At 45.1% G+C, this 20,435-nt stretch overlaps 2 protein-coding genes across 12 annotated transcripts in view; one reads left to right on the forward strand and one right to left on the reverse strand.

The window, feature by feature from the left end:
* The window catches only part of Ccdc186 (coiled-coil domain containing 186), a 34,715-nt gene extending 25,303 nt beyond the window's left edge, over positions 1-9,412 (reverse strand). The window contains exons 1-2 of the mRNA NM_170757.2: positions 9,201-9,412; positions 208-902 (exon numbers count right to left, since the gene is read on the reverse strand). Of these exons, the coding sequence (NP_739563.1) occupies positions 208-896 (689 nt within the window). The 5' untranslated portion in view covers positions 897-902; positions 9,201-9,412. The remainder of the gene's footprint in view (positions 1-207; positions 903-9,200) is intronic.
* A 3,971-nt stretch (positions 9,413-13,383) lies between these two features.
* The window catches only part of Tdrd1 (tudor domain containing 1), a 43,842-nt gene continuing 36,790 nt past the window's right edge, over positions 13,384-20,435 (forward strand). For 2 of the 11 annotated variants that reach the window (XM_006527473.1, XM_006527478.1), the window contains exons 1-2: positions 13,384-13,477; positions 18,254-18,586. In XM_006527473.1, coding sequence (XP_006527536.1) covers positions 18,283-18,586 — 304 coding nt within the window. In that variant the 5' untranslated portion in view covers positions 13,384-13,477; positions 18,254-18,282. The other 9 variants (XM_006527474.1, NM_031387.3, NM_001002238.2 and 6 more) reach the window with 8 other exon arrangements.

Raw genomic sequence — 20,435 nt, forward strand, 5'->3', positions numbered from 1 at the left:
TGACTTTTCATTTCCCTTTGAATTGATTTTGACACACCGCTCCCTAGTGAACACACACTCTTCACTGCTGCTTTACTACTGTAAGCAAGCACAAATGGAAGCTGCCCAGTTACTTGGGGAAGTAGACCAACTCTGCAAGGCTGCATTCTGAAACAAAGGCGGACAGAGTCCTCTCCTCGAGGTGGGGGGCCGTAGCAGCAGACTTACTGTTTAACAGTGAGCTCCTGCTGCAAGTACCTGCTGTGCACACACTTCTCAAACAGGGCTAAGGCCTGTTCTCCTTTATTCAGTCCATTTGGGACTTGGTGGCCCTCTGCAAACTCAGCAGATAAGAGCTCAGATTCGATTTCTCCCAACAAATCGTCTGAGGCTGAAACAGTCTTCATCTCGGAAATGAGTTTCCTGGTGCAGTCTGTGTCGTAGAGGCTTGCTGAGGCCGTCTTTGGATTAGCGGCTTCTGCGGGTGCAGATGACTTTAACTCTGCCAGTATCTGTGTTACTGTCTGTTCTGGCTCCTTGGTTTTTGACACTTGTTCTGTAAAGTCTCCACCAGGAAAGTCATCTATTTGTCCAGAATCTTCTGGGCATGTGTCTGTGTTAGCACAAGAATTCTCACCACTGCCACAGTCTGGAATATGGCTCTCCTGTACTTCGATCTGACTACAGTGTTCATTAGTCTGACATAAAATTCTGTCAGAGTCCAATGACAATAGTTCAGCTCCTGTTTCTAATCTGCTGCTTTCGTCACCAGAAACTGAGATGCACGAGTCATCCCTCAACTCCGATGTTTTCTCAGTAGTTGCATCAGAAGAAATGGAGGCTATGTGTTCTGTCTCTGACATGCTGACTGGCACCAATTCACTTTGCATTTCTTCAAATCTGCTCCTGATCTTCATTTACATCTAAGAAATCAAATTTAAAAAATTAGACTAAGACACCATGACATGCCCATGAAGTGTCCCATTCATAATTCCTCTAATAAGGGCCTCCCCTAGAGACAGAAGAGAGATACCCAGAGTGGACACAACCAGTGGGGTCACCGTAGTGACCCCCTCTTTTCTGTCATGGGCCAGCTGGCCTCTCTAGTTAAGGGGCAGAGCATGTCATGGGAAGGTTAGGAAGGAGAATGGCCCCCTTCTGTGGGCACACACTACTTAAGCCCTTTAAGGAGATGGGCAAAAGGACAGCAGCTAAAGCATTAGGCAGCGGTCTCAGAGCAGGACACCAGCGAGTGATGACAAAGCTCACCAAGAAGGAAACCTAGAACCAGGACCTGCTTCAGTGCAGACCGAGCGGGGACTGACCTGTGTGTGCCAGGGGCAGCTTCCCCCTGACAGGGGCCTGGGGCGTTCCCCTGCTTGTTTCTAAGTAAGCATAAGCATTCTCTTCAGTGCAAATCTACCCTGTCTAGGTCAGTAAGAGCAACATTTCATTTGACTAGGTGAGAAGACGCTAGCTATTACATTATTTACAAAGGTTCCTCCTCTCTCTTCTTTATGGGAAATTAGTCAACTTCAAATTTTTCTCTGACATACAGAATACAAAATCTTCCACCAGAGGCTGGAGAGATGGTACAGCAGTTAAGAGTGCATACTGCTCTTACGAAGGACTCAAGTTCAGCTCCCAGCACCTGTGAAGGACTCAAGTTCAGCTCCCAGCACCTGTGGTGGGCAGTTCACAACTGCCTGTACTTTCAGTTCCAGAGGATCTGTCGCCCTCTTTTTGCCTCCTCTGGAACTGGTCTCATATGCACATCCCCTAACCCTGACACACATATACACATAATGAAAAATAAAATTTAATACAAAAAAAAAAAAATCCAGCCAGGCAGTAGTTCATGGTGTACACATTTGATGCCAATACTCAGGAGGCAGAAGCAGGTGGATCTCTAAGTTCAAGGCCAGCTTGACCTACAGAGCGAGTTCCAGGACAGTCAGAGCTGCACAGAGAAACGATGTCTTGAAAAACACAACAAAAAACCTAGTGGTCTCAATGAAAAAACTGCCTGTGACTTTGGCCATGCTTTAACAGTGCACAGACAGGCAGATGAGTTACCAGAGATGAGATTAAACTGCAATTCTAATAAGGAATTCTGCTCTGACGTATACACATGGGAAAAAAAAGAGTCCATTTTATAACAGGAAAGCACATGCTTACTTCAAGCTTTAAGAAAGGCGATGATCAGAGTACACTGAGACAAGAAGAGATGACTGGCTGCATAGACCCCTCAGCACTAAGCAGGAGGGGATTTTGCTAAGGGTGAATTATAATAAATCCTAAGACTTGTTGTACACCGTTTGATTTTACTGTATGAGTCCCAGCACCCAGTGACCCCTCAAATTCTTGCTGACCTAAAGCTTGCATAAAATAAGTAAGGCTAGTGCTTGAAGAACGTTATCCCAGGACTGCGGAAAAGAGTCAAGTGTAAGGAAGAAAAGGCCATCTTGTCTGTCAAGCATGCTGTTCCTGTGGACCACCTGTGGAGACAACGATTACTGCAGACTTTTAGAACCTAGGCTCCCAATCACTTAATCATGTATCACCTACCTCCTCCAAATGACACAAATGACCACCACCGTGCTGTATACGTTTCGCAAGCAAGCTGGTATTGATAGTAAAGACGTTAGACCAGACAAATAAATGCAGTGAACACTTGAAAATCTCAGTAATTTATTCCAAAATCTTGGAATAAAAAAAAAATGAATCTCAGGCAGGTACACTAGCCTCAGAGCAACTTACAAACTAGCTCACTCAAAGTGACTCTGTTTAAAGATATAACCTGTGATATGATATACAATATACAGCTCACTCAAAGTGAAGCTCTTTAAAGGTACCACATGTGGTATGATACACAGTAAATGTAAGATATACTACGCTACTGCTAAAGTTAAAATCTTACAAGTGTAAACCTGCAGTGGCTTTAAACACCATAACTGCTGCTGTTGTACCAACAGAGGCTGAACTCACAGCAGACGAGTACGCGCTGGCTGGCAGATAAGGAGTGCCTTCAGAAGAGAACAGACGACAAAGGCATTGTGACTCCCCAGCATTCCGTTAAGTAAAAAGACATTTGATCAACAACTTTAAGAGTTTTATTTGTGTGTCATGATTTGTCAACAAAAACCCACATCCTTTCATTCTGCTTCCTTGGTCTCCAGGGCTCATTCATTTCTTTCTCCCTTCATAGCAGTTACCCAGTGAGCTGACTGAAGCAGTAACTCATAGCTGATGCCTAGATGAGAGTTTCCAGTCCTGCACCCTGAGTTACAGACATGGAATTGTCTATCCCCTCTTCATGCTATATTAGTCTACCTGAAGAGGTGCTCCTATTGGAGCTTTCTCCAAAGTCTTAAACTCAAGCTGGCTAACCCTCAATCCTGCCGCTAGTACTTGTAACTGAGTACCCATGCACAGCATCATGTGCTTGGTCAACAAACATCTCCCTTTGCTCCCGCTGCTTTCGGAATCTATTAATCTATTAAGCAATTGTTCTCCTGCTTTTCTGATGCTATCCCCTCCCTTCAACCCAGCCTAGGCCTCGTCTCACACCTGGAACACTTAGTTTCTTGATCTCATTCAATTCTCTTTCGATAATCTCAAATCAAAGGGCAAAGTAGATAACAGAAGGGCAGATTATTTGTGACAGTCATGGGGGTGAGACAGGCTTGCTAAGGGAAGTGACAAATCAGCAGATTTAGAAGTGATGAAGTATGTAGTATCCTGGCTGTCATGAAGTGACCCCTCCACGGTAAGAGAGCAAGTGTGCAGGCTAGGAAGCTACACTACTGTCCCACACTTAGCTCCTCTTCAGTCATCAAACAGCCAGCTCAAGTCATGCACCCAGACCAGCCTCTCCCTTCTTTAAAGTTTCAGGTAATGAAATCCTGTCTCCACTCTACAGAGGCTAGCCAGAGAAAAGACACAAGCCTGTCTCCACTCTACAGAGGCTAGCCAGAGAAAAGGCACAAGCCTGTCTCCACTCTACAGAGGCTAGCCAGAGAAAAGACACAAGCCTGTCTCCACTCTACAGAGGCCAGCCAGAGAAAAGACACAAGCCTGTCTCTCTTGGGAGGAGGGTTAGGCAGACACTGATACATCAAGCAGTTAGGGGCTAAGAGTTTCAAGTTTTCTTCAGGGAGAATAGGATCCGCCCGCCCCCCCCCCTCCTTTTTTCCTATTTTCTTTTAATGAAATCACTACGATTCCTGAGTAAAGCAGTTATATAAGTTTCCAAACCTGATCTCTGCCCACATTCAGAAAGTGCTGCTGCTCTACTGCAATGTCTTGCTCCACCAAGTCACCCACTGCGCACACTGTCCATGGATTGCCCCGTTTTTCCTTTCAGTCTACCCAGAGACTGATTACGTTTGAGGACTTAATGCCCTATCTTTCTTCAAACCATCCCTACTACAAACACAAGAGCAACCTGTACAGTGGAACACACTGCCTACACTCATGGAGAAGATACGGCCTTTCTTGACCCTTCTGAAGAGACAGCCACCTTTTAAATGACTGCAAGAAAATTTACTCAGAATTGAAACTTCTGTAAGATCAAACAAGAACAGTAATAAACAGATAAACCTAGCAAATGCACTCTGCACAACATTTACTACCGTCTTTGCAAATACTCCTCAGTGCTTCACAAAGACAGAGGAACCCACTGGCTCTCTGAAATGATGTGGGGTGGACAGCATTTAGTGGGCAGGCTGTAGGGAGACTTCTAGTGTACAGACAGGGCAGAACAACAAACCTGTCTTACAGTCTACAGGAGCTTCATCTAGGTAACAAATCCAAACAAAACAAGCTATTTACCCAAGCTTAGAATTTGTTTTGTGTGTCTGATCAATTAAAGACTAAATCTAAAAGACAAGAAACTTACACAGTGTCTCTCAGTAAGTCATGACCTGTAAAAGGGTCATTATACAAACTGGCATCTGAGAACCATTACAACTGCACATTTGTTTGTTGATGTCCCAGTGAATACTGACAGGAGACCAGAGGAAAACATGTTACAGAGGACCTGTGCTTGCATATGTAGCAAGGCAACACCAAGGAGTATGTAAGAACTGTGCAAACAGAAACCAATCGACCTCATGAGAAGCTCATCTGTCCACCACTAACTAGGCGACAGGAACGTCAGCCGAGTTCCCTACAGGCATCCCCAGTTAGCGACGCTCATGTACAGCAATTTGGATACTGTCCAAGAATTTGGGTTTTTTTTAGAAGGAATGCTGTCGTGAAAATTATGGAAGATTAAACAGCCTACTACCAGTAAGCTACAAAAGGAGGAAACAGGAAACGTAGGGAAGAGCTGCAAGCCTGCCTCAAGTGCTGGTACAGACCAACCTCAGTCAGAGACACACACAGATACACACAGTAAGTGTGCTCACTGATTACGACATGCACTGCTATTCTGACTTTGTAATAACTGTTGCTTCTGAGGAAAAACACCTGTAATCACAAAATTCCTCCCAATCCCTCGCTGTCCCCATAGTCCTTCTGTCGCTGACACAGCAGTACAGGCCTGTGGCAGTGGGAACTGGGCGATCTGACTGCAGTGCAGCAGCTGCAGCCATCCAGCAAAAAGGCGCCATGCCAAGCACTATCCCAGAGCCTCTTGCATTCTTTAATGAACACACTCGGATTTCTAGAAAGTTATTCCACACAAAACTACATAACTGAAAACACTAACAGCTTTCAGTACTATTTCTGGTTTCCCATAATTAGTCTATAAGAACAAAACCGTAGGCTGGCTCACAAAACTATAAATAGAAACTGAATTCAATCTACAGATAATTGGTAACAAGTCATCAAATGAGCATCATGCAGAGGAACCAACTCAAAAATAAAGTCCCAAGTGTTCACCTGCCAAACATGCACAGGGCAGCTTTTCCATATGGACGCTGTTGTAGGCATTGGAACATGGTGCAAAATAAAACAGGCACCCTCAGGTGCAGGCCTCAGGTACAGTCTGACTAATACTGAGCCTGTTAAATCTTTGTTTTGCTGCTGTGAAATGCTGAGACCACAGATCAGAATCCTTCCCACTGTAGCAGTATAAAGCAAACCAACATTTCAGGATAAAGGCTTGGCTTTAAATCCAGTTGAATAATCTTAGTTCAAATATTTTTTATAATTTTTAGATTTTGCACCACTCCGCCGCCCCCCAATAATTCTAGCTGTAGACCCACCCTTCTCTAGTATGCATTGACATATGCAACCGAGGCTTGGGAGATCACTTATTTAAGTCAATAAAATGGTTTCCTGTCCTTTGTAAGAAAATATAAATACTTTAAGACAGTCTTTGCATATTTCCCAAGGGGTTTGAAAGTAGCATAACTAAAGTCACTTCCTTTCCTTTCCTATCAGCTCTAGCAAAATTCTGGCCCGTCATCTCAAGTCAAAAGTAAAAAATCAAAAAGCATCCAATCAGTATCTCCTCATAATCCCTAAATAGTAAATGCTGACACACTTTGCTAGATTAAGCTTTTAAACTAAAATAACAAAGCAGAGAAACAGAAGAGAAGCTGTGTAAGAAATACTAGTCAGTCACATTTCCCGGATGCAAAGAGCCGGGACTGGGGTTTCACAGAAGGCAAGCTTGCCTAGACCCAGTCTTACTTTAAGAGGAGAAAGCTAAGACTGTTGTTTCAAAGATCTCTAGAACTGGTTCTCCAAGAAGGAAGACTTCAGAGTCAGCATCAAGCCCAACTACAGTTTGAATGTACTAAGTTGCCTCAGCTCTCTAACGGTCACACAGACGGCACACAGCCCACAGCTGCTCCTGTCTTCTTGAGTTTCCCCTACTGTATCTTCAGTGAGACACTGGATAGCTGATATCTTGCAGCAGTAACACTCTCACCTCTGAAACAGGCAACCATGGTTTGGGTACTTTAGACTCTAAAATGGCTTTTAAAGTATTGAGGCATAACATTAATACAGAACTCTACCTTGAAGCGACTTGTACAGAATGTATCAACTGCAATAAAGTCTGAGAAAAACGTAAGTACTTTTATTTAACCGTTCTTTCAAAAAAATCTGAAAATGGGGCTGGAGAGATGGCTCAGCGGTTAAGAGCACTGACTGCTCTTGCAGAGATCCTGAGTTCAGTTCCCAGCAACCACATGGTGGCTCACAACCATCTATAATGGGATCTGATGCCCTCTTCTGGTGTGTCTGAAGACAGTGACAGTCTACTGATATATATATAAAATAAATCTTTAAAAAAAATATGAAAACCAAATATCAGAAAAATGAATTCAATTAAATAGAATTTCTACATTTACTAAAAGAGTTGTACTTATGCCTGAATTTGGTTAATTTGGTAAGATTTAAGTTTTATTAAAAACAACACCTATTTAGTACTTACTACATAAGCCTACAATGAATGACCAGCTCAAGCTTTAAGAAATACACTCATGACAGTTACCATTATCCTAGAGTTTGCTTCCACTACGCTCAAGACAGTTGGCAGTATCCTAGAGTTTGCTTCTGCTCTTGGTGTCTACTGCCCCTTTACCTAATAGTTTACTTCTTGGATGCAAACTCTCCATTAAGCAAGTTCAAATAAGTTTGAAATGGTGTAAGATTACAGGAGCATTTGTAGGTCTAAATTATCTATCCTGTTGCTGCTTTTAAAATAAATACTAAATAAAACTATTGTAAATGAAGTGATGTTTATGAGAAAAATCAAAACCTGACCTTAGTCATTTAAAGACAAAAAAAATAAAAGAAAAATTTTAGTTTTATTATTAAAAACAAACAAACAAACAAAGCAGAATTTGAAGTTGAATATTCTTTCTTTACAGTGAGTTGAATGACTTTTGTAAACCAGGGTAGATGCTGTCAAACGGAAAGACAGTTTTCTCAGTGAGGCTGCCTGGGCTCCCAACCATCACAGCTTCCTCAGAGAGCTGGGCTGAGTGTTCTGTTCATCACAGTCACTTTCAGGACTGAACACACTAAGGAATCAGCAGCAGCCATGCTGCCGCACTGCACAGCATCAAAGAATAAGTCTTTGGTTCCTGTGTGAAGGAACTAAAGGTTTATGAGTGCCCCTTCTTCTACCACTCAGGATTTCAGTCTGGAAAAAAAAAAAAAAATCAGACTGGGAAATGTCACCCTTACTCCATGGAACCTGTTCTCAATCAAACACCTTAAGTTTCTATTGTTTTAAATTAGAAAAGGCCTTCAAAAAAACTAAACACAGTCCCTGTGTCTTCTGGTAGCCTTCCAAAGTCATACTTACCTATTACCCTGTACAAAGGAGAAGGAAGGCCTTGGTGCAACAGTACAAGATTATGGCCTGCCCAAAATCTGCACATGGGAACATGGGAAGACCAAAAAGGAACCATAAAAGAAGTAGGCCAATCATTACTGTTGTTTCATTTGTGTAACCATTAATTAACGAAGAGCTAAAAAGTAGCTGCACACGGTGGACTTGATACACAAGACGCATCCGTTTCAGTATCACTTGTCTCTGGGTCCTTAATCTCCTTCACAATTAAGTGCACAAAGGCCACATCCACGCTAATAAACCTAACACTTAACAGACCGATTTTCCTTGGGATGGCTGGCTACACGTGCACTTTGAAACACTGTCATAACTGATTTGTTTCATCTTTTCCTCAGACAAGCACCCTGTGTACCACTTCAGAAGAAAGGAAAAGGCTGGGACATCAAAGGACCGTGCGTGACACTGGGTCTGAGACATCTTTTCTGGTTCGCTGTCATATTTTTTTACTGTAGTCTTTTCTGACTCTAACCCAGGTGTTCTGCGTACAAACCCGAGTCTCCTCTCTAAATAACAATCAAGATGTGAATATTGTAACAAGTTACGAATTGTTGGCAGCTGAGCCATCATTCTCCCCGCGCGCTGTTTCCCTGGGATTGCTACTTTGAGGATAGGTAGAAGGGGAGAGAGAAATCTGAAATGGTTTCCCTACCAAGGTGAAAATATATGAAAATACATCGGGATCTTTGGAAAAGCCGAACGCTGCGGACCGCGTCCCCGGAGATACCGCGCTGGTGCGGCGGGGGAGCGGCCGCGCCTCCGGGCACAGCCCCCCGAGGGCCCCGCCAGCCCCGTCACGTCCACGCGCGGAGTTGCGTACAGCCCGGGGCTACCACCCCGTCACGTCCACGCGCGCAGACCAGCGCTCCCCGAGCGCGCCCGTCCCGGACGCCCCTCGGCCACTCACCGTCCGTCGTCCAGCCCCGGGCCGCACCCTAGCGAGGCCGATGGAGCTCCGGCTCCAGGGCCGACGAACCCATGGCGGCGTGTAGCCGACGCGGAGTGGGTGAGGAAGTCACGCGCGGAGACCACTGCAGATCCCGGGCTCTCAGCGGAGGTTTTCCCCCAAAACCCCTGCGGAGCTGACACATCAACAAAGATGGCGGCGACGCCTAAGCCGGCGCGGCTACAGCTGAGGGGGCGGGGCTCCCTGAACGAGCCAATCAGCGCGGCGCGGACCGCGTGACGTTAAGCACCTGGAGGCGGGCGTGGTTTTCGAGGCGCCGCCTCCAGTCCTCGCGGTTTCTAGAGGCCCCGCCCAGCATCTCCGTGCCACCTCCACTTAAGCCCAAGGAGGCTGTAGCAGGCTGTTGTTGTCCGGTTGGGCCACTCTTTCCCTTTCCCGTCCCAAGCCGGTGCTTTCTATCGGAAGGAAGTTGCCATCTTTTTTTCTTCACCCTTTGGCCGGTCATCTAATGAGTCAGTGGCATAAAGTAATAAAAGAGAACTAGAGATTGTGGCTTCCCGGTTCTGATGGTGCAAACTTTGCGCTGCCTGTGGGTGAGCCAAGTCCGCAGGAGCAGCTGACTTGGGCATGCGAGCTTCATCTCTGGGAGAGAGCTCTGCAGGGTTTCCATAATAATAATTGACCTGGGATCTCCAAGTGGCACCGAGTGCCATTGTTTACTAGTAAGCTTGTTAGTGTGCTCCACGCAGAGGACCTAAGCCTGCCTGGGCTGCGTAACCCATCCGGTTGCATGGTTGCACGCAGGTTGTATATTATAGTGACTAAGCCCAGTTGGAGGAGGTAGGGAAGGTGAGCAGTTTTAGTCTGGAGGTTTTGCAAACCACCTCTGTCCGGAGAAAAGATGTGTTAAAGTTCTGGGCCGTGTAGACAGTTGTAAGTGAAAATAGTTAAGACTCGTCTTCAGTGGCAAGTTTGTAAATCCAAGCATATTACTGTTAAATTACTTTCATAATTGCTGAGGAGGAAAATCTTCAATGTGGTATATTACTAACCCTCTGTCTTTTTTTAATCAGAAAATGACAACTCCCTCCTCAAATTATGGTAATGTATTACAGTACGTTTTACAATTAAGGTGCGGTGGTGACTTGAATAGACTCATGTATTTGAATGCTTGGCCCATAGGAAGTGGCACTATTAGGAGGTGTAGCCTTGTTGGACAGGGTATGTCATTGTGGAGGAAGGCTTTGAGCTCTCATATAAATGCTTGAGCTACACCCAGTGTGAGACATATTCGGTCTCCTCCTTGCTGCCTTCCAATCAAGAGGTAGAGCTCTCTGCTCTTTGTCTCTAACCCTAACCCTCAACCCCCTGCACACTGCTGTGCGTCCCAGCGTGATAATAATGGACTAAACCTCTGAACCTGTAAAACCAGCCTTGATTAAATGTTGTCTTTTATAAGAGTTGCCTTGGTGTGAAGAGTGTCAATTCACAGAAATGAGACCCTAACTATGGGTTGAGCCGGGAGTAGTGGCTTACAATGGTTATCCAGGCATTTGGGAGGTGCAAGTAGGAACCACTTAGGGTTTAGCCTGCAGGAGACCCTTTTCCTAAATGCATACGTATATACATACATGCATGCATTCATACAGACATACATAGGTTTTCTTACTTTGAAAAGAATGGCTGGACTTTAAACATTCCTAGTAAGGTATGTTATCCCAAAAGGAGGGAAGACACACTGAGTTGTTTATCTGTTCATATTGTTAGAAGTAACATTAGCATTATTTCTGAAATGTACTTCAGAACTTATAACTGGTAAGAAAATGTATTAAGCATGTCTGGGAAACTAATTTTTTAAATCATAAGAGAGAAGAAATACAGGTGTAAAACCAAAGAGATGAGATGGAAACGCTGCAATCTGAAGTGGAAACGCTAAGGGTTCTTTGGAACGTGCTGGATGGTGTTCTGCTGGGGCAAACACATGAAGGAGTGTTCCGTTAAAGTGGACACAGGCATGAAAGGCTAAGTGAAGGAATGTTTCCCTGAAGCAGACACAGGAGAGGATGCTAAAGCAAAGGCTGGGGCCTGGCTGTCTCTGCTAGGTCGTGCCACCGCTGCTGATTTCCTGCTTGCTATCCTGACTCCACTGAACTGAACTGCTGGTGTGTCTGTGAAGTGTTTGCACGTGGATCGAGCTGCTGCTGTCTTTGAACTGTGAAGTGAACTGATGATTTCCTGACAACACAGATGGGAGTTGCTCCAAAGAACCTTTCTAAACAGGTCCACTCTCCCCCCACAACCCCCATATCCTTTCTTTTCCACTAACTCTGGTGGGTGGTGGGCTCCAAGGGAGGCTAAAGTGTTTAAGAGCCATCATTAAAAATCGGTTTTGAACAAGCTAAAGTTACAGCAATCCTACATTTGGATTTAGAAATATCACGATGAAATTGGAGATTTATTTTTTTCATGGAGAAGTCGGTGCTACAATATTTGCCTTAGCATGGGGGAAGGCCTGGAATTCAGTCCTGGGGGTGATGGGTGACTACTGAAAAGAATCCCAACAGCCTAACGCACACCCTTACTCTCCACATCTCTATTTTCCACCAAAGAGCCTGGACTGAAAAGTTACAAGGCGTGGCTACGAGTTTGGAGCAAGAAGTGTGTAAAATAGCGTAGGACATATTCTGTTCAGAGGTGGGGCATAACGACTTTCTCCTCTATCACATTGTGTGGAAAGGGGGAAACTTTACGGGGCAGAAATGTAATAAATGTCAGTCATATGATGACGCCTGTTATTCATTATTGTGAATCATGTTCATAAAATGTATCAGACAGTATCCTACAATAAAAGTGTGACTTTGCCTCTGTAGTCTTCCAAACAACTCATACTCCATTCCTATCAAGTGCATCAGACAAACCCCAGGACCAGGAGGATGCTTCCAAAAGCCTCCTCGGTGCTCCTGGAAGCTGTCAATCAGGAGAAACTGCCTTGGCTATGGGAAGATAGCTAAATGTGATGTTAGATTCTGGCTAAAAAGATGTATAGAAGCAGGGCAGGAATCCGAACAAATCATGGGCTTCGTTAATAACAGCAGTTTCAAACATGTTTGTTTTAGGAGAAACTGATTGTAACCTCACCAATGAGAACTCTTCTTTTTCTATATTCTAGAAATTAATAAAAATGAAGAAAAGATAATGACCGGCATGATAGCTGAAGGAAAAGAGAGAAAAAGAAATTAAAAAAGGAAGGACATGACTGCTCCTAGGTATGGTGTAGTAGGAGGTTTATTATAGACATGAGGGAGAGCAGAGACAGAGACATCTAAGAGAGTCCAGAGGGAACCTGACCCTGACCTGGGTTCTGTGAGGAGCCGGGGAGAGGGAGAGCCAGGAGAGAAAAGGGTAGACAAAAGCCTGGAGAACCAACATGGCCAGATTATATAGGGAAAGGCAGCTGGGGGAAGAGCAGCCCAGACCCTGGGCTGGAGAAGTTTAGGGGTTGGGGGTGGGGTATGCCAGTCATACCCTGTAACAGGTAGGGACTGAGGGATGCTGGGAGAACCTATCAGCCAGGTCCAATTTGATATATTAAATAGGCACTCAACCATTCGTCCTGGGTTTGAGACATAACAGTAGTCCATGCCTTTAAAACCCCAGCATTCCAGAGAACCACAGGTGGTTGGTTATCTCTGAGTTCACGGCCAACCCGGTCAACATTGCAAGTGACAGAGGCACGTGGGTCTCTGTGCTCAGGGTCTACATCCAAGTAACAGGCCAGCTAGAGATTACATAATGAGATACAGTCTCAAAACAAAGGAACCGACTTCCCAAAAGTTGTGCCCTGACTTCCACATATGTGCCATGGCACAAAATAAGTGAAAATGTAAAAAGAACAAAGACATAAATCTGAGCATTGCTTCTTAACATTCAAGAAGTGACTGTTTGGGGGCCTGGGTCTGGCGTGTTTAGTTTCCAGAGGAGGCAGGCCCAGGAGAGTAAGCTGGAAAACCAAAAGTCCCTCACCTAGTTAAAATAGCAACCTCAGTGACTCTCAGCGCGGCCTCCGGGACACCTTTCTAGAGAAAGCTAGAAATTCCTGTAAAGCTAGAAATTCCTGGGTGAGCCTGCACCACCACCAAGCACCTGCGGGTGATCAATCAGAGCAGCTCCGCAGGCTCGGCTGCACTGGGCGCGTGGGTGGGGCTGCGCGCACGTGGGAGTAAACTGCGCAGGCGCGGGCCCCGCACCACGCGGCGGCTTTGAGCGTCCGAGGCGAGGTGAGCACGGGTGGAGCTCCTGGACCTCGGAGCTGCGGGGTAGGGCAAACGCCAGCATGAGTGGTCAGCTTCAGAAACCAGTCCGGGCCAGCGCCCTTTCTTCTTTTTCTGGGTCAGGCGGTCCAGGGCGCCCGGGCTCCGGAGCTCGGTTTCCAAGACGGTCTCGGGCGTGGGTCGTTGGGAGCCGGAAGTCCAGAGCTGGACGTTGAGGTCGGGCGTTACACCGGGCGGGCGTTGGGCGGGCACAGGAGCTGCACGTTGGGGACAGGCTGGAAGGGCAGAGACCCCGGGGCTGTCCCAGAGCAATGGGTGTGAGTGGATTCTGGCTGGGTTATAGGGAGCAGAGCCCAGGAACTGGGATATGGGCAAGCAGAGGCCCCGTGCACGGTTTGGAAACGGCGCTTTTAAAGTGTCAAAGTGTATGTGTGTGTTTTTCCACACTCGAAGACTTGTGGATTCAGTGCTTTGGTTGAAGTCACAGCTAGAGTGCCAACTTTATAGATTCTTTCCCTAAACCCTTTTGCCTCCTATAGAATCAGTAGGATTACCAGGTTTATAAAGTGAGATGACTAACTTCTGCTGGGTCACTCTTGGCACTTGCCTTGCCTTTCCTAGACCTCAGGTGTAAGTAAGTTTCTCTATTAGGCCTCCGGAGTTAAGCAGACTGCAGTAGTCTAAGTAGGTATATCAGGTGGGTGCTGGGCCCGAGTCGGATATGGTGGATGGAAGGTGGCAACTATTCCCATCTACTAGTCACTTGCATTTAAAAGTAATGTACTTTAACCATGAGAGTACACCTATCTTAAACGTGCAACCCCTCCTGGTCATGGTTTACCACCAAAATCTCACTCCACACTGAGGTGGGAGGCACAAAGGATAACAAATTCAAGGGCAGCAAACGAAATCTTGTAACCTTGTTCCTCATGACACAAAGAAAGTCTGGGGAGTACGTATTTGTGATAGTGATTTTCGGCGTGCGCATACACGCAACTATGCGCATGCCCGTCCATCCTTGTCCCACAAATGAATTGTTTGCTGCTCCTTGCGGGGAGGAGGGTGTTAGAAAGCAGCCCCCCTTTCCCTGAGTGGTTTAAATCCTTGCCCCTTGTCTAATCTTCATGGTAGTATCTAGGAGGAAGCTACTGCTTCTGCCTGCATTTTATAGTTGCTGAATCCTAGAAAGATGAAGCCGTTTTAAGGAAAATAGCATAGCTAAATGAGGAAGGTGGGGCTTGGGCCTGATTTCTGCTCAGGCTCTTGGTCTACCGAGCCATTGGCTTTTACAGCTCTAAAATGTCTCTCCTGGAATGCACAAAGTCACCAGGAAGGCAAGAACAAACTTGAGGAGAGGAAAGGCGTTGGACCTGCGAGTTTCTGAGTGCACACTAATCCTTCCACGCAGGACCTCTCTAAGGCCTCGGCTCTGAACTGGAGGGAGAAGACTAGGCTAGTCATTGTTTGTAGGGATGCCTCCAGCCACATAAGAAGGCACAAAGATGGGCTCTATGGGAATAAAAAGTCAGGGTCTATTTCTCATGTGCTCAGAGCATGAGAGGAATACAGGCAAAGTGAAGGGCCTGCCCGCCCTCCATCCCTCCAGAACTATTCCATTTAATTCACTTTTTTCTTTCAATTGGCAGTTCTACACATTTCAACACATTGATTCTCCATTCTGTTTAAGAAATTTGAGTGCCGTTCAAATCTCCTCTGCTAGCTAAACCAGCAGATAATTACTTTTAATTCTGGGATTGTTACATTTTAATTCATCACCAGTATCTTAAATATAGTGTGTTTTGGACTGGAGAAAGGCCCAAAGATGAAGAGCATTGCACTGGCTGCTCTTGCAGAGGACCCAGGTCCAACTCTCAGCACCCGCACAGCAACTCACACCCGTCTAACTCCAGTTCCAGGACTTGTGACACCCTCACACAGACATGCATGTCTGTAGAACACCAGTGCACATAAAATAAAAAATAAATTATATGCTTTTTAAAACAGTGTCATAGAGAAGTTATTGGTGTGGTTAGACCAGGAGATACCATGACCCTTCAGAATTATTTGTCAACTCTCCTTATATCTGTCTATCAAGAGTCTGCAGGCTGGAAGTCACAGAATTACACTGCTCGAGATTCAGTGGTCGACATGAGACAGATCTAAGTGGTGTCAATTGTCTTGCAGCTGCTGTTTCGTTTTTACCATGTCTGCATGCCAGTCCGGTGATGTGGAGGCCAGAAGGCAGCTTGCGTGACTTAGTTCTCTCCTACCATAAGGGCCACAGGGATCAAACTCCAGCCATCGGGTTTGGCAGCGAGTGCTTCTAAACTGCTGAGCCAGCTCCAGCCCCTAAGGCGTCTTTTTGTTCGCTGGTGTTCTTTAATGTTACATTCCGCTTTAAAGGGTTATGCTGTCCCGGTTATGGTGGTGGTGATAAGTGCATGTGTGTGTTAATATGTATAGAAAACTGTCTAATGATTGAGGAGCTACGTGTTATAGAAAGTCACGTGGGTGACGGTTTTAGTGGAACTCACAGCTGCCCTGGCTCTAAGCACTTAAGCATGAGTGGTCACTGCATCGTCCTAGTCAGGGAGGCTGGGCTCCTGCTTAATTACCGTCAGAATGTACCTGGAATCATCCTCAGCTGTAGGTCATGATGTGTGTGGATCTCTGACAATAAACGTCGTGTCATGTGAGGGAGGGCACAGGATGTCTGAGTGTTTGCAGGTCAACACATGAGTAAGAGAGTTGCAAAGAAGACGGTTTGTTTTTTGGTTTTTGGTTTTTTTTTTTTTTTTTTTTTTTTTTTTTTTTTTTGGTTTTTCGAGACAGGGTTTCTCTGTGTAGCCCTGGCTACCCTGGAGCTTACTCTGTAGACCAGGTTGGCCTCGAACTCAGAAATCCGCCTGCCTCTGCCTCCCGCGTGCTGGGATTAAAGGCGTGTGCCACCACGCCCGGCAAAGAAGACGGTTTTATTTATTTTTAAATCTCCAAATAAAAGTGTGAAATTGTATAAGTCCAAATTTGTATTGCATTGGGAACTCCTGAGTGGGATGGAGTGAGTTCAACCAAAGTAGCCTGGCTCCCTTGGACAGACCTCCTCCCGAGCTTAAACCTCTGTTTGCTGCTTACGCTCTATAGTGATTAAACATTACGGAAAGCTTGCTAATAAGACGGGTGTGCTTGTGTACTTTACGTAAGGGGCTCAGGCACACCTAATGTTTACACTGCACTCATTGTACGCTTCGTAGCTTCTATGATGTGGTTGGTACTGTGGCTTTACGATAGCCAATGCTAAACGCACTGCTTTAAGTCACACATAGGAAAAAAAAATGGCAAAAGCATATTTAGAACCATTTCAGAAACTGTTGGAAAATCTCTAAAACTCCAGCCAAAATTTATTTAAGATATTTTATGAAACTCAAGTTTTAGCTTAAAAAGCAATTTTTTAAATCAAATAGCTCAAAGATTTACTACTTTCATATACTTAGAGAAATAAAGATAGGGAAATACCAGAAGTCTGTTTTAACTAAATCATTTATACATCTGTGAAGGCAGAAAGGATTAGAGATTCTGGAGGGTAACAGCAGTCTTGGTCTGGGCTGAGGTCTTGTGGGCACTCAGTGTTTGGTGGCGTTGCCAGGCTGAGGTGTTCACAGCATGGACTGCCCAGAGTGTGCGTCTAGGACAGAGACTCCGTCATCCTAATGGTGCAGTGTGACCAGAAAGTCTATTGGAAATACCTTGGGTTGTCTGCATGTCTGAATCTGAATTAGTGTTTTGGATGCTGCGTGTTCAGAAAACTTTGTGTTGATTTCTTCATGGACCCCACATTATGTATTCATTGTCAGGGTTGTACTATAGTATTATCTAATTTAAAACAAGTAAAAAAATAGACGTTTTAGGACACAGAAGGGGAGCTTTTTCTGCTGTTTGTTCAAAACAATCTTAAGTGACATTTAGTTTCTGGCTTCTCCTTCTGAAGGTTCTGAGGGCATAGGCAGTCTTAGCTGTGTGTTACATGTCACTCTGCTAAAAGGAGGAGCTGCTGGTGCACTTGAGCAGCTTTGGGCAGTGAGAACACTCCTCCAGAGTGACAGGTAAACCTCAAGCTAGCAGTGCCTGGACAGGTATGCCTCCCATGCGCCCGCAGCTGCTCGCTGTAACACAGAAAGCTTGCCGCAAGTCCAGCTAATCTTCAGAAGAAGCTGTGTGCATAGATCCTTGAAAGAAATACATTTTTCCAGTTTATGAAGCTCAGCTGGAGACTGTCAAAGCAGAATGCTTGAGCAAACCAGACAGAATAGGCGTCAGCTGAGAGGAATTGAGAAGGCGGTTTGGATGGTCAGGCAGGAGCAGAGCCAGGGTCTCTAGGCAAGTGGTAGTTTAGTTCTGCTGGTAGATGAGTCGCCATGGTGTAAGGTAGAATGCAGAATGACATTCTGATGTAAGCAATAGACTATATCATACTCCACCAGGAAGAGGCTGGCTTTATATAGGAAAGAGTGTTTTCAGTTGTGAGAGGGCTTTTCTGTTCCTGGTACTTCAAGAATTTCTCATGTTCTTGAGTTGGTGTAAATGAATCGGCCAAACCTGGAATTTATACTTATGAATAAAGAAATATTTGTATATTGTGGGCCAGATTTTGATAGCAAGGTTAAGTCTGCTTGGAATTGCTGATAGGAGTTACCCGATGCATAATGTTTGAACAAAATCACCTATGCTTATAGTTCAGCTGCTTTCACAGTTAAATTCACCTCTTAAATACATTTCTTTTCTCAGACATCAGTGAATGTTAAATTACACCTAATATGATGCCACGGAATAATTTGGAAGCCTCTACTTGTAAAATGGCAGAGCCATTTAATTTTGAGAAGAAGGAAAGCAAGCCCCCGCCCCAGGACCCTCTCAGAAGTCCTGTAGCACAGCATAACCACCCCACCTTCAGGCTGAAAAGCCCAGAGAACGGGAATACAAAGAACAACTTTTTGCTTTGTGAACAAAACAAACAGTATTTAGCTAGTCAGGAGGACAGTTCGGTGGTCTCTTCAAACCCTGCTGTTGTCAATGGAGAAGTCGGTGGGTCCAAAGGAGACAGGAAGCCGCCACCAACAGGTGAGTGGGACCTGCACTCTTCCGGCTTGATTCCCGTGGCCTCTGACTTGGTTTAACACAGAATGCACTGGGATAGCACAACAGCCAGATAACTGCAGAAGCGTTCTCCCACCCAGCTGTTATTTACACAGAAAACCAGTAATAGCCTTGGCTTCGTTAATCACAGAAAGGGTTGCACGGGGCAGGGGGATGACCACAGGTGAACCTCCCCAGTCAGCGATGTAGAAAGGACAGTGTGTGGTGATTTTAATGGCATTACAGAAGTTGACCTAAAACTACCTTGCACATAGCAGCCCACAGACACATAGTTACCGTGTTAATATCGTCATGTGATTTGCTCTTAAAGAATTTGTTTTTTCATGATTCTGACAGCTTGTTCTTTAAGGAGAGGATGGCCTGGTAGGATTTACTTTCTGGTTGTATGAGATGTGATATTTTAAAGCTGTGTTAACCCAGTCCTCAACATGACCCTTGAATTCTAGGAGGCCCTTAAGAAGTCAAAACTAAGGAGATGTGAACTACATTTACCTCACAGCTCAGTTCAGGTTGGGTACCAGCCTAGGCTAGTGGTTGTTGAATTTTTTCATTCCATAAACTAATAAACAAAACCCAGATATGCCAGTTTGGTAAAAAATAAGAACCTTCAATGGAACAATAAAAATTACCATGTTAAACCTTAATGCTTTGTAGAAGTAGCTTTTTGTAATTTTTGCAAGGAAGAAAGGATTACTCCCAATTTCACTTGAGGTGTTAGAAAGCATAGGGTTGCAACCTAAGAAGGGTGCCTGGCCTCCCTCCCTCAGACTTAGCTGTTTGCCCAGTGCTTTCTCACAGCTTGACAGAGTGAGTTTGTCACTGCATAGGCAACAGGAAATATTTATCTAAAAAAAAAAAGGTTTAGATAAATTAGAATCCGAGGAACAAGAACCTGCCACTATAGGCGTAAGTGCTTCATGCTAGGTGCAGCTGACCCAGCAAACTGCTGCTCTCCAGCTGGGCAGCAGGCTACTCAAGTGTGAGCCGACTTCGGGTCTCATGTAGCACACTATTGTGGTCTGGGGCTCTATTCTGTATTAGCATTAACATTTTTTGAAATATATACATTTTATTAAGAATAAATTATTTTCATCTAATATATTCTGAACATAGGTTTCCCCCTCCCAGCTCCTTCCAGATCTTCCCCACCACCCCACTCATCCAAATTTACATCCTTCTTTCCCTTATCTCTTCAGAAAACAGGCAAACAACCCAGAATTTAAAAAAGAAACAGCACAAAAAACCAGAAAACTCAAAACACAAAACCAGAAACTATAATGTACAAGCAAAAGATTAGTAAGATCAAAGAACAAAATAAAACCCAAATCGCAAAGCCACACTTGCAGAATTGGCTTTGTGTTGGCATGGACTCCCTGGCTTGGGGCTGCTCTCACATGTCAATTGGACTCCACTGGAGAAAACTGATTTTTCCTTTGTAAGTGGGTATCAGTTGCAGAGATGGAGACTTGGTTAGGGATGGAAGCTCCTGTTCACTTCGCCATCAGTGCTGAGCCCGCATTTGGCTTGAGCTTTGCCAGGCCGTGTGCCTACTGCTACTGTCTCTGAGTGCGAATGTGTCTGTCCTGCTTCATCTGACACTGCGTCTTCCATGTCTCCCATTGATTCTGGCTCTTAGAGTCTTTCCACTTCCTCTTCCTTACAGCTGTCTGAGCCCTGAGGGCTTAATGGAGACATCTAATCTAGGATCAAATGTTTCAGAGTCTCTCCCTCTTACAGGTTGTCAGTTGTGCAGCTCTTGTTAGTTCCTACCACCGCCAGGAGGTTTCTCTGGCGTGGCTGTTGAGGAGCTGAT

Source organism: Mus musculus, chromosome 19, assembly GCF_000001635.26.
Source record: "Mus musculus strain C57BL/6J chromosome 19, GRCm38.p6 C57BL/6J".
NCBI lineage: Eukaryota > Metazoa > Chordata > Mammalia > Rodentia > Muridae > Mus > Mus musculus.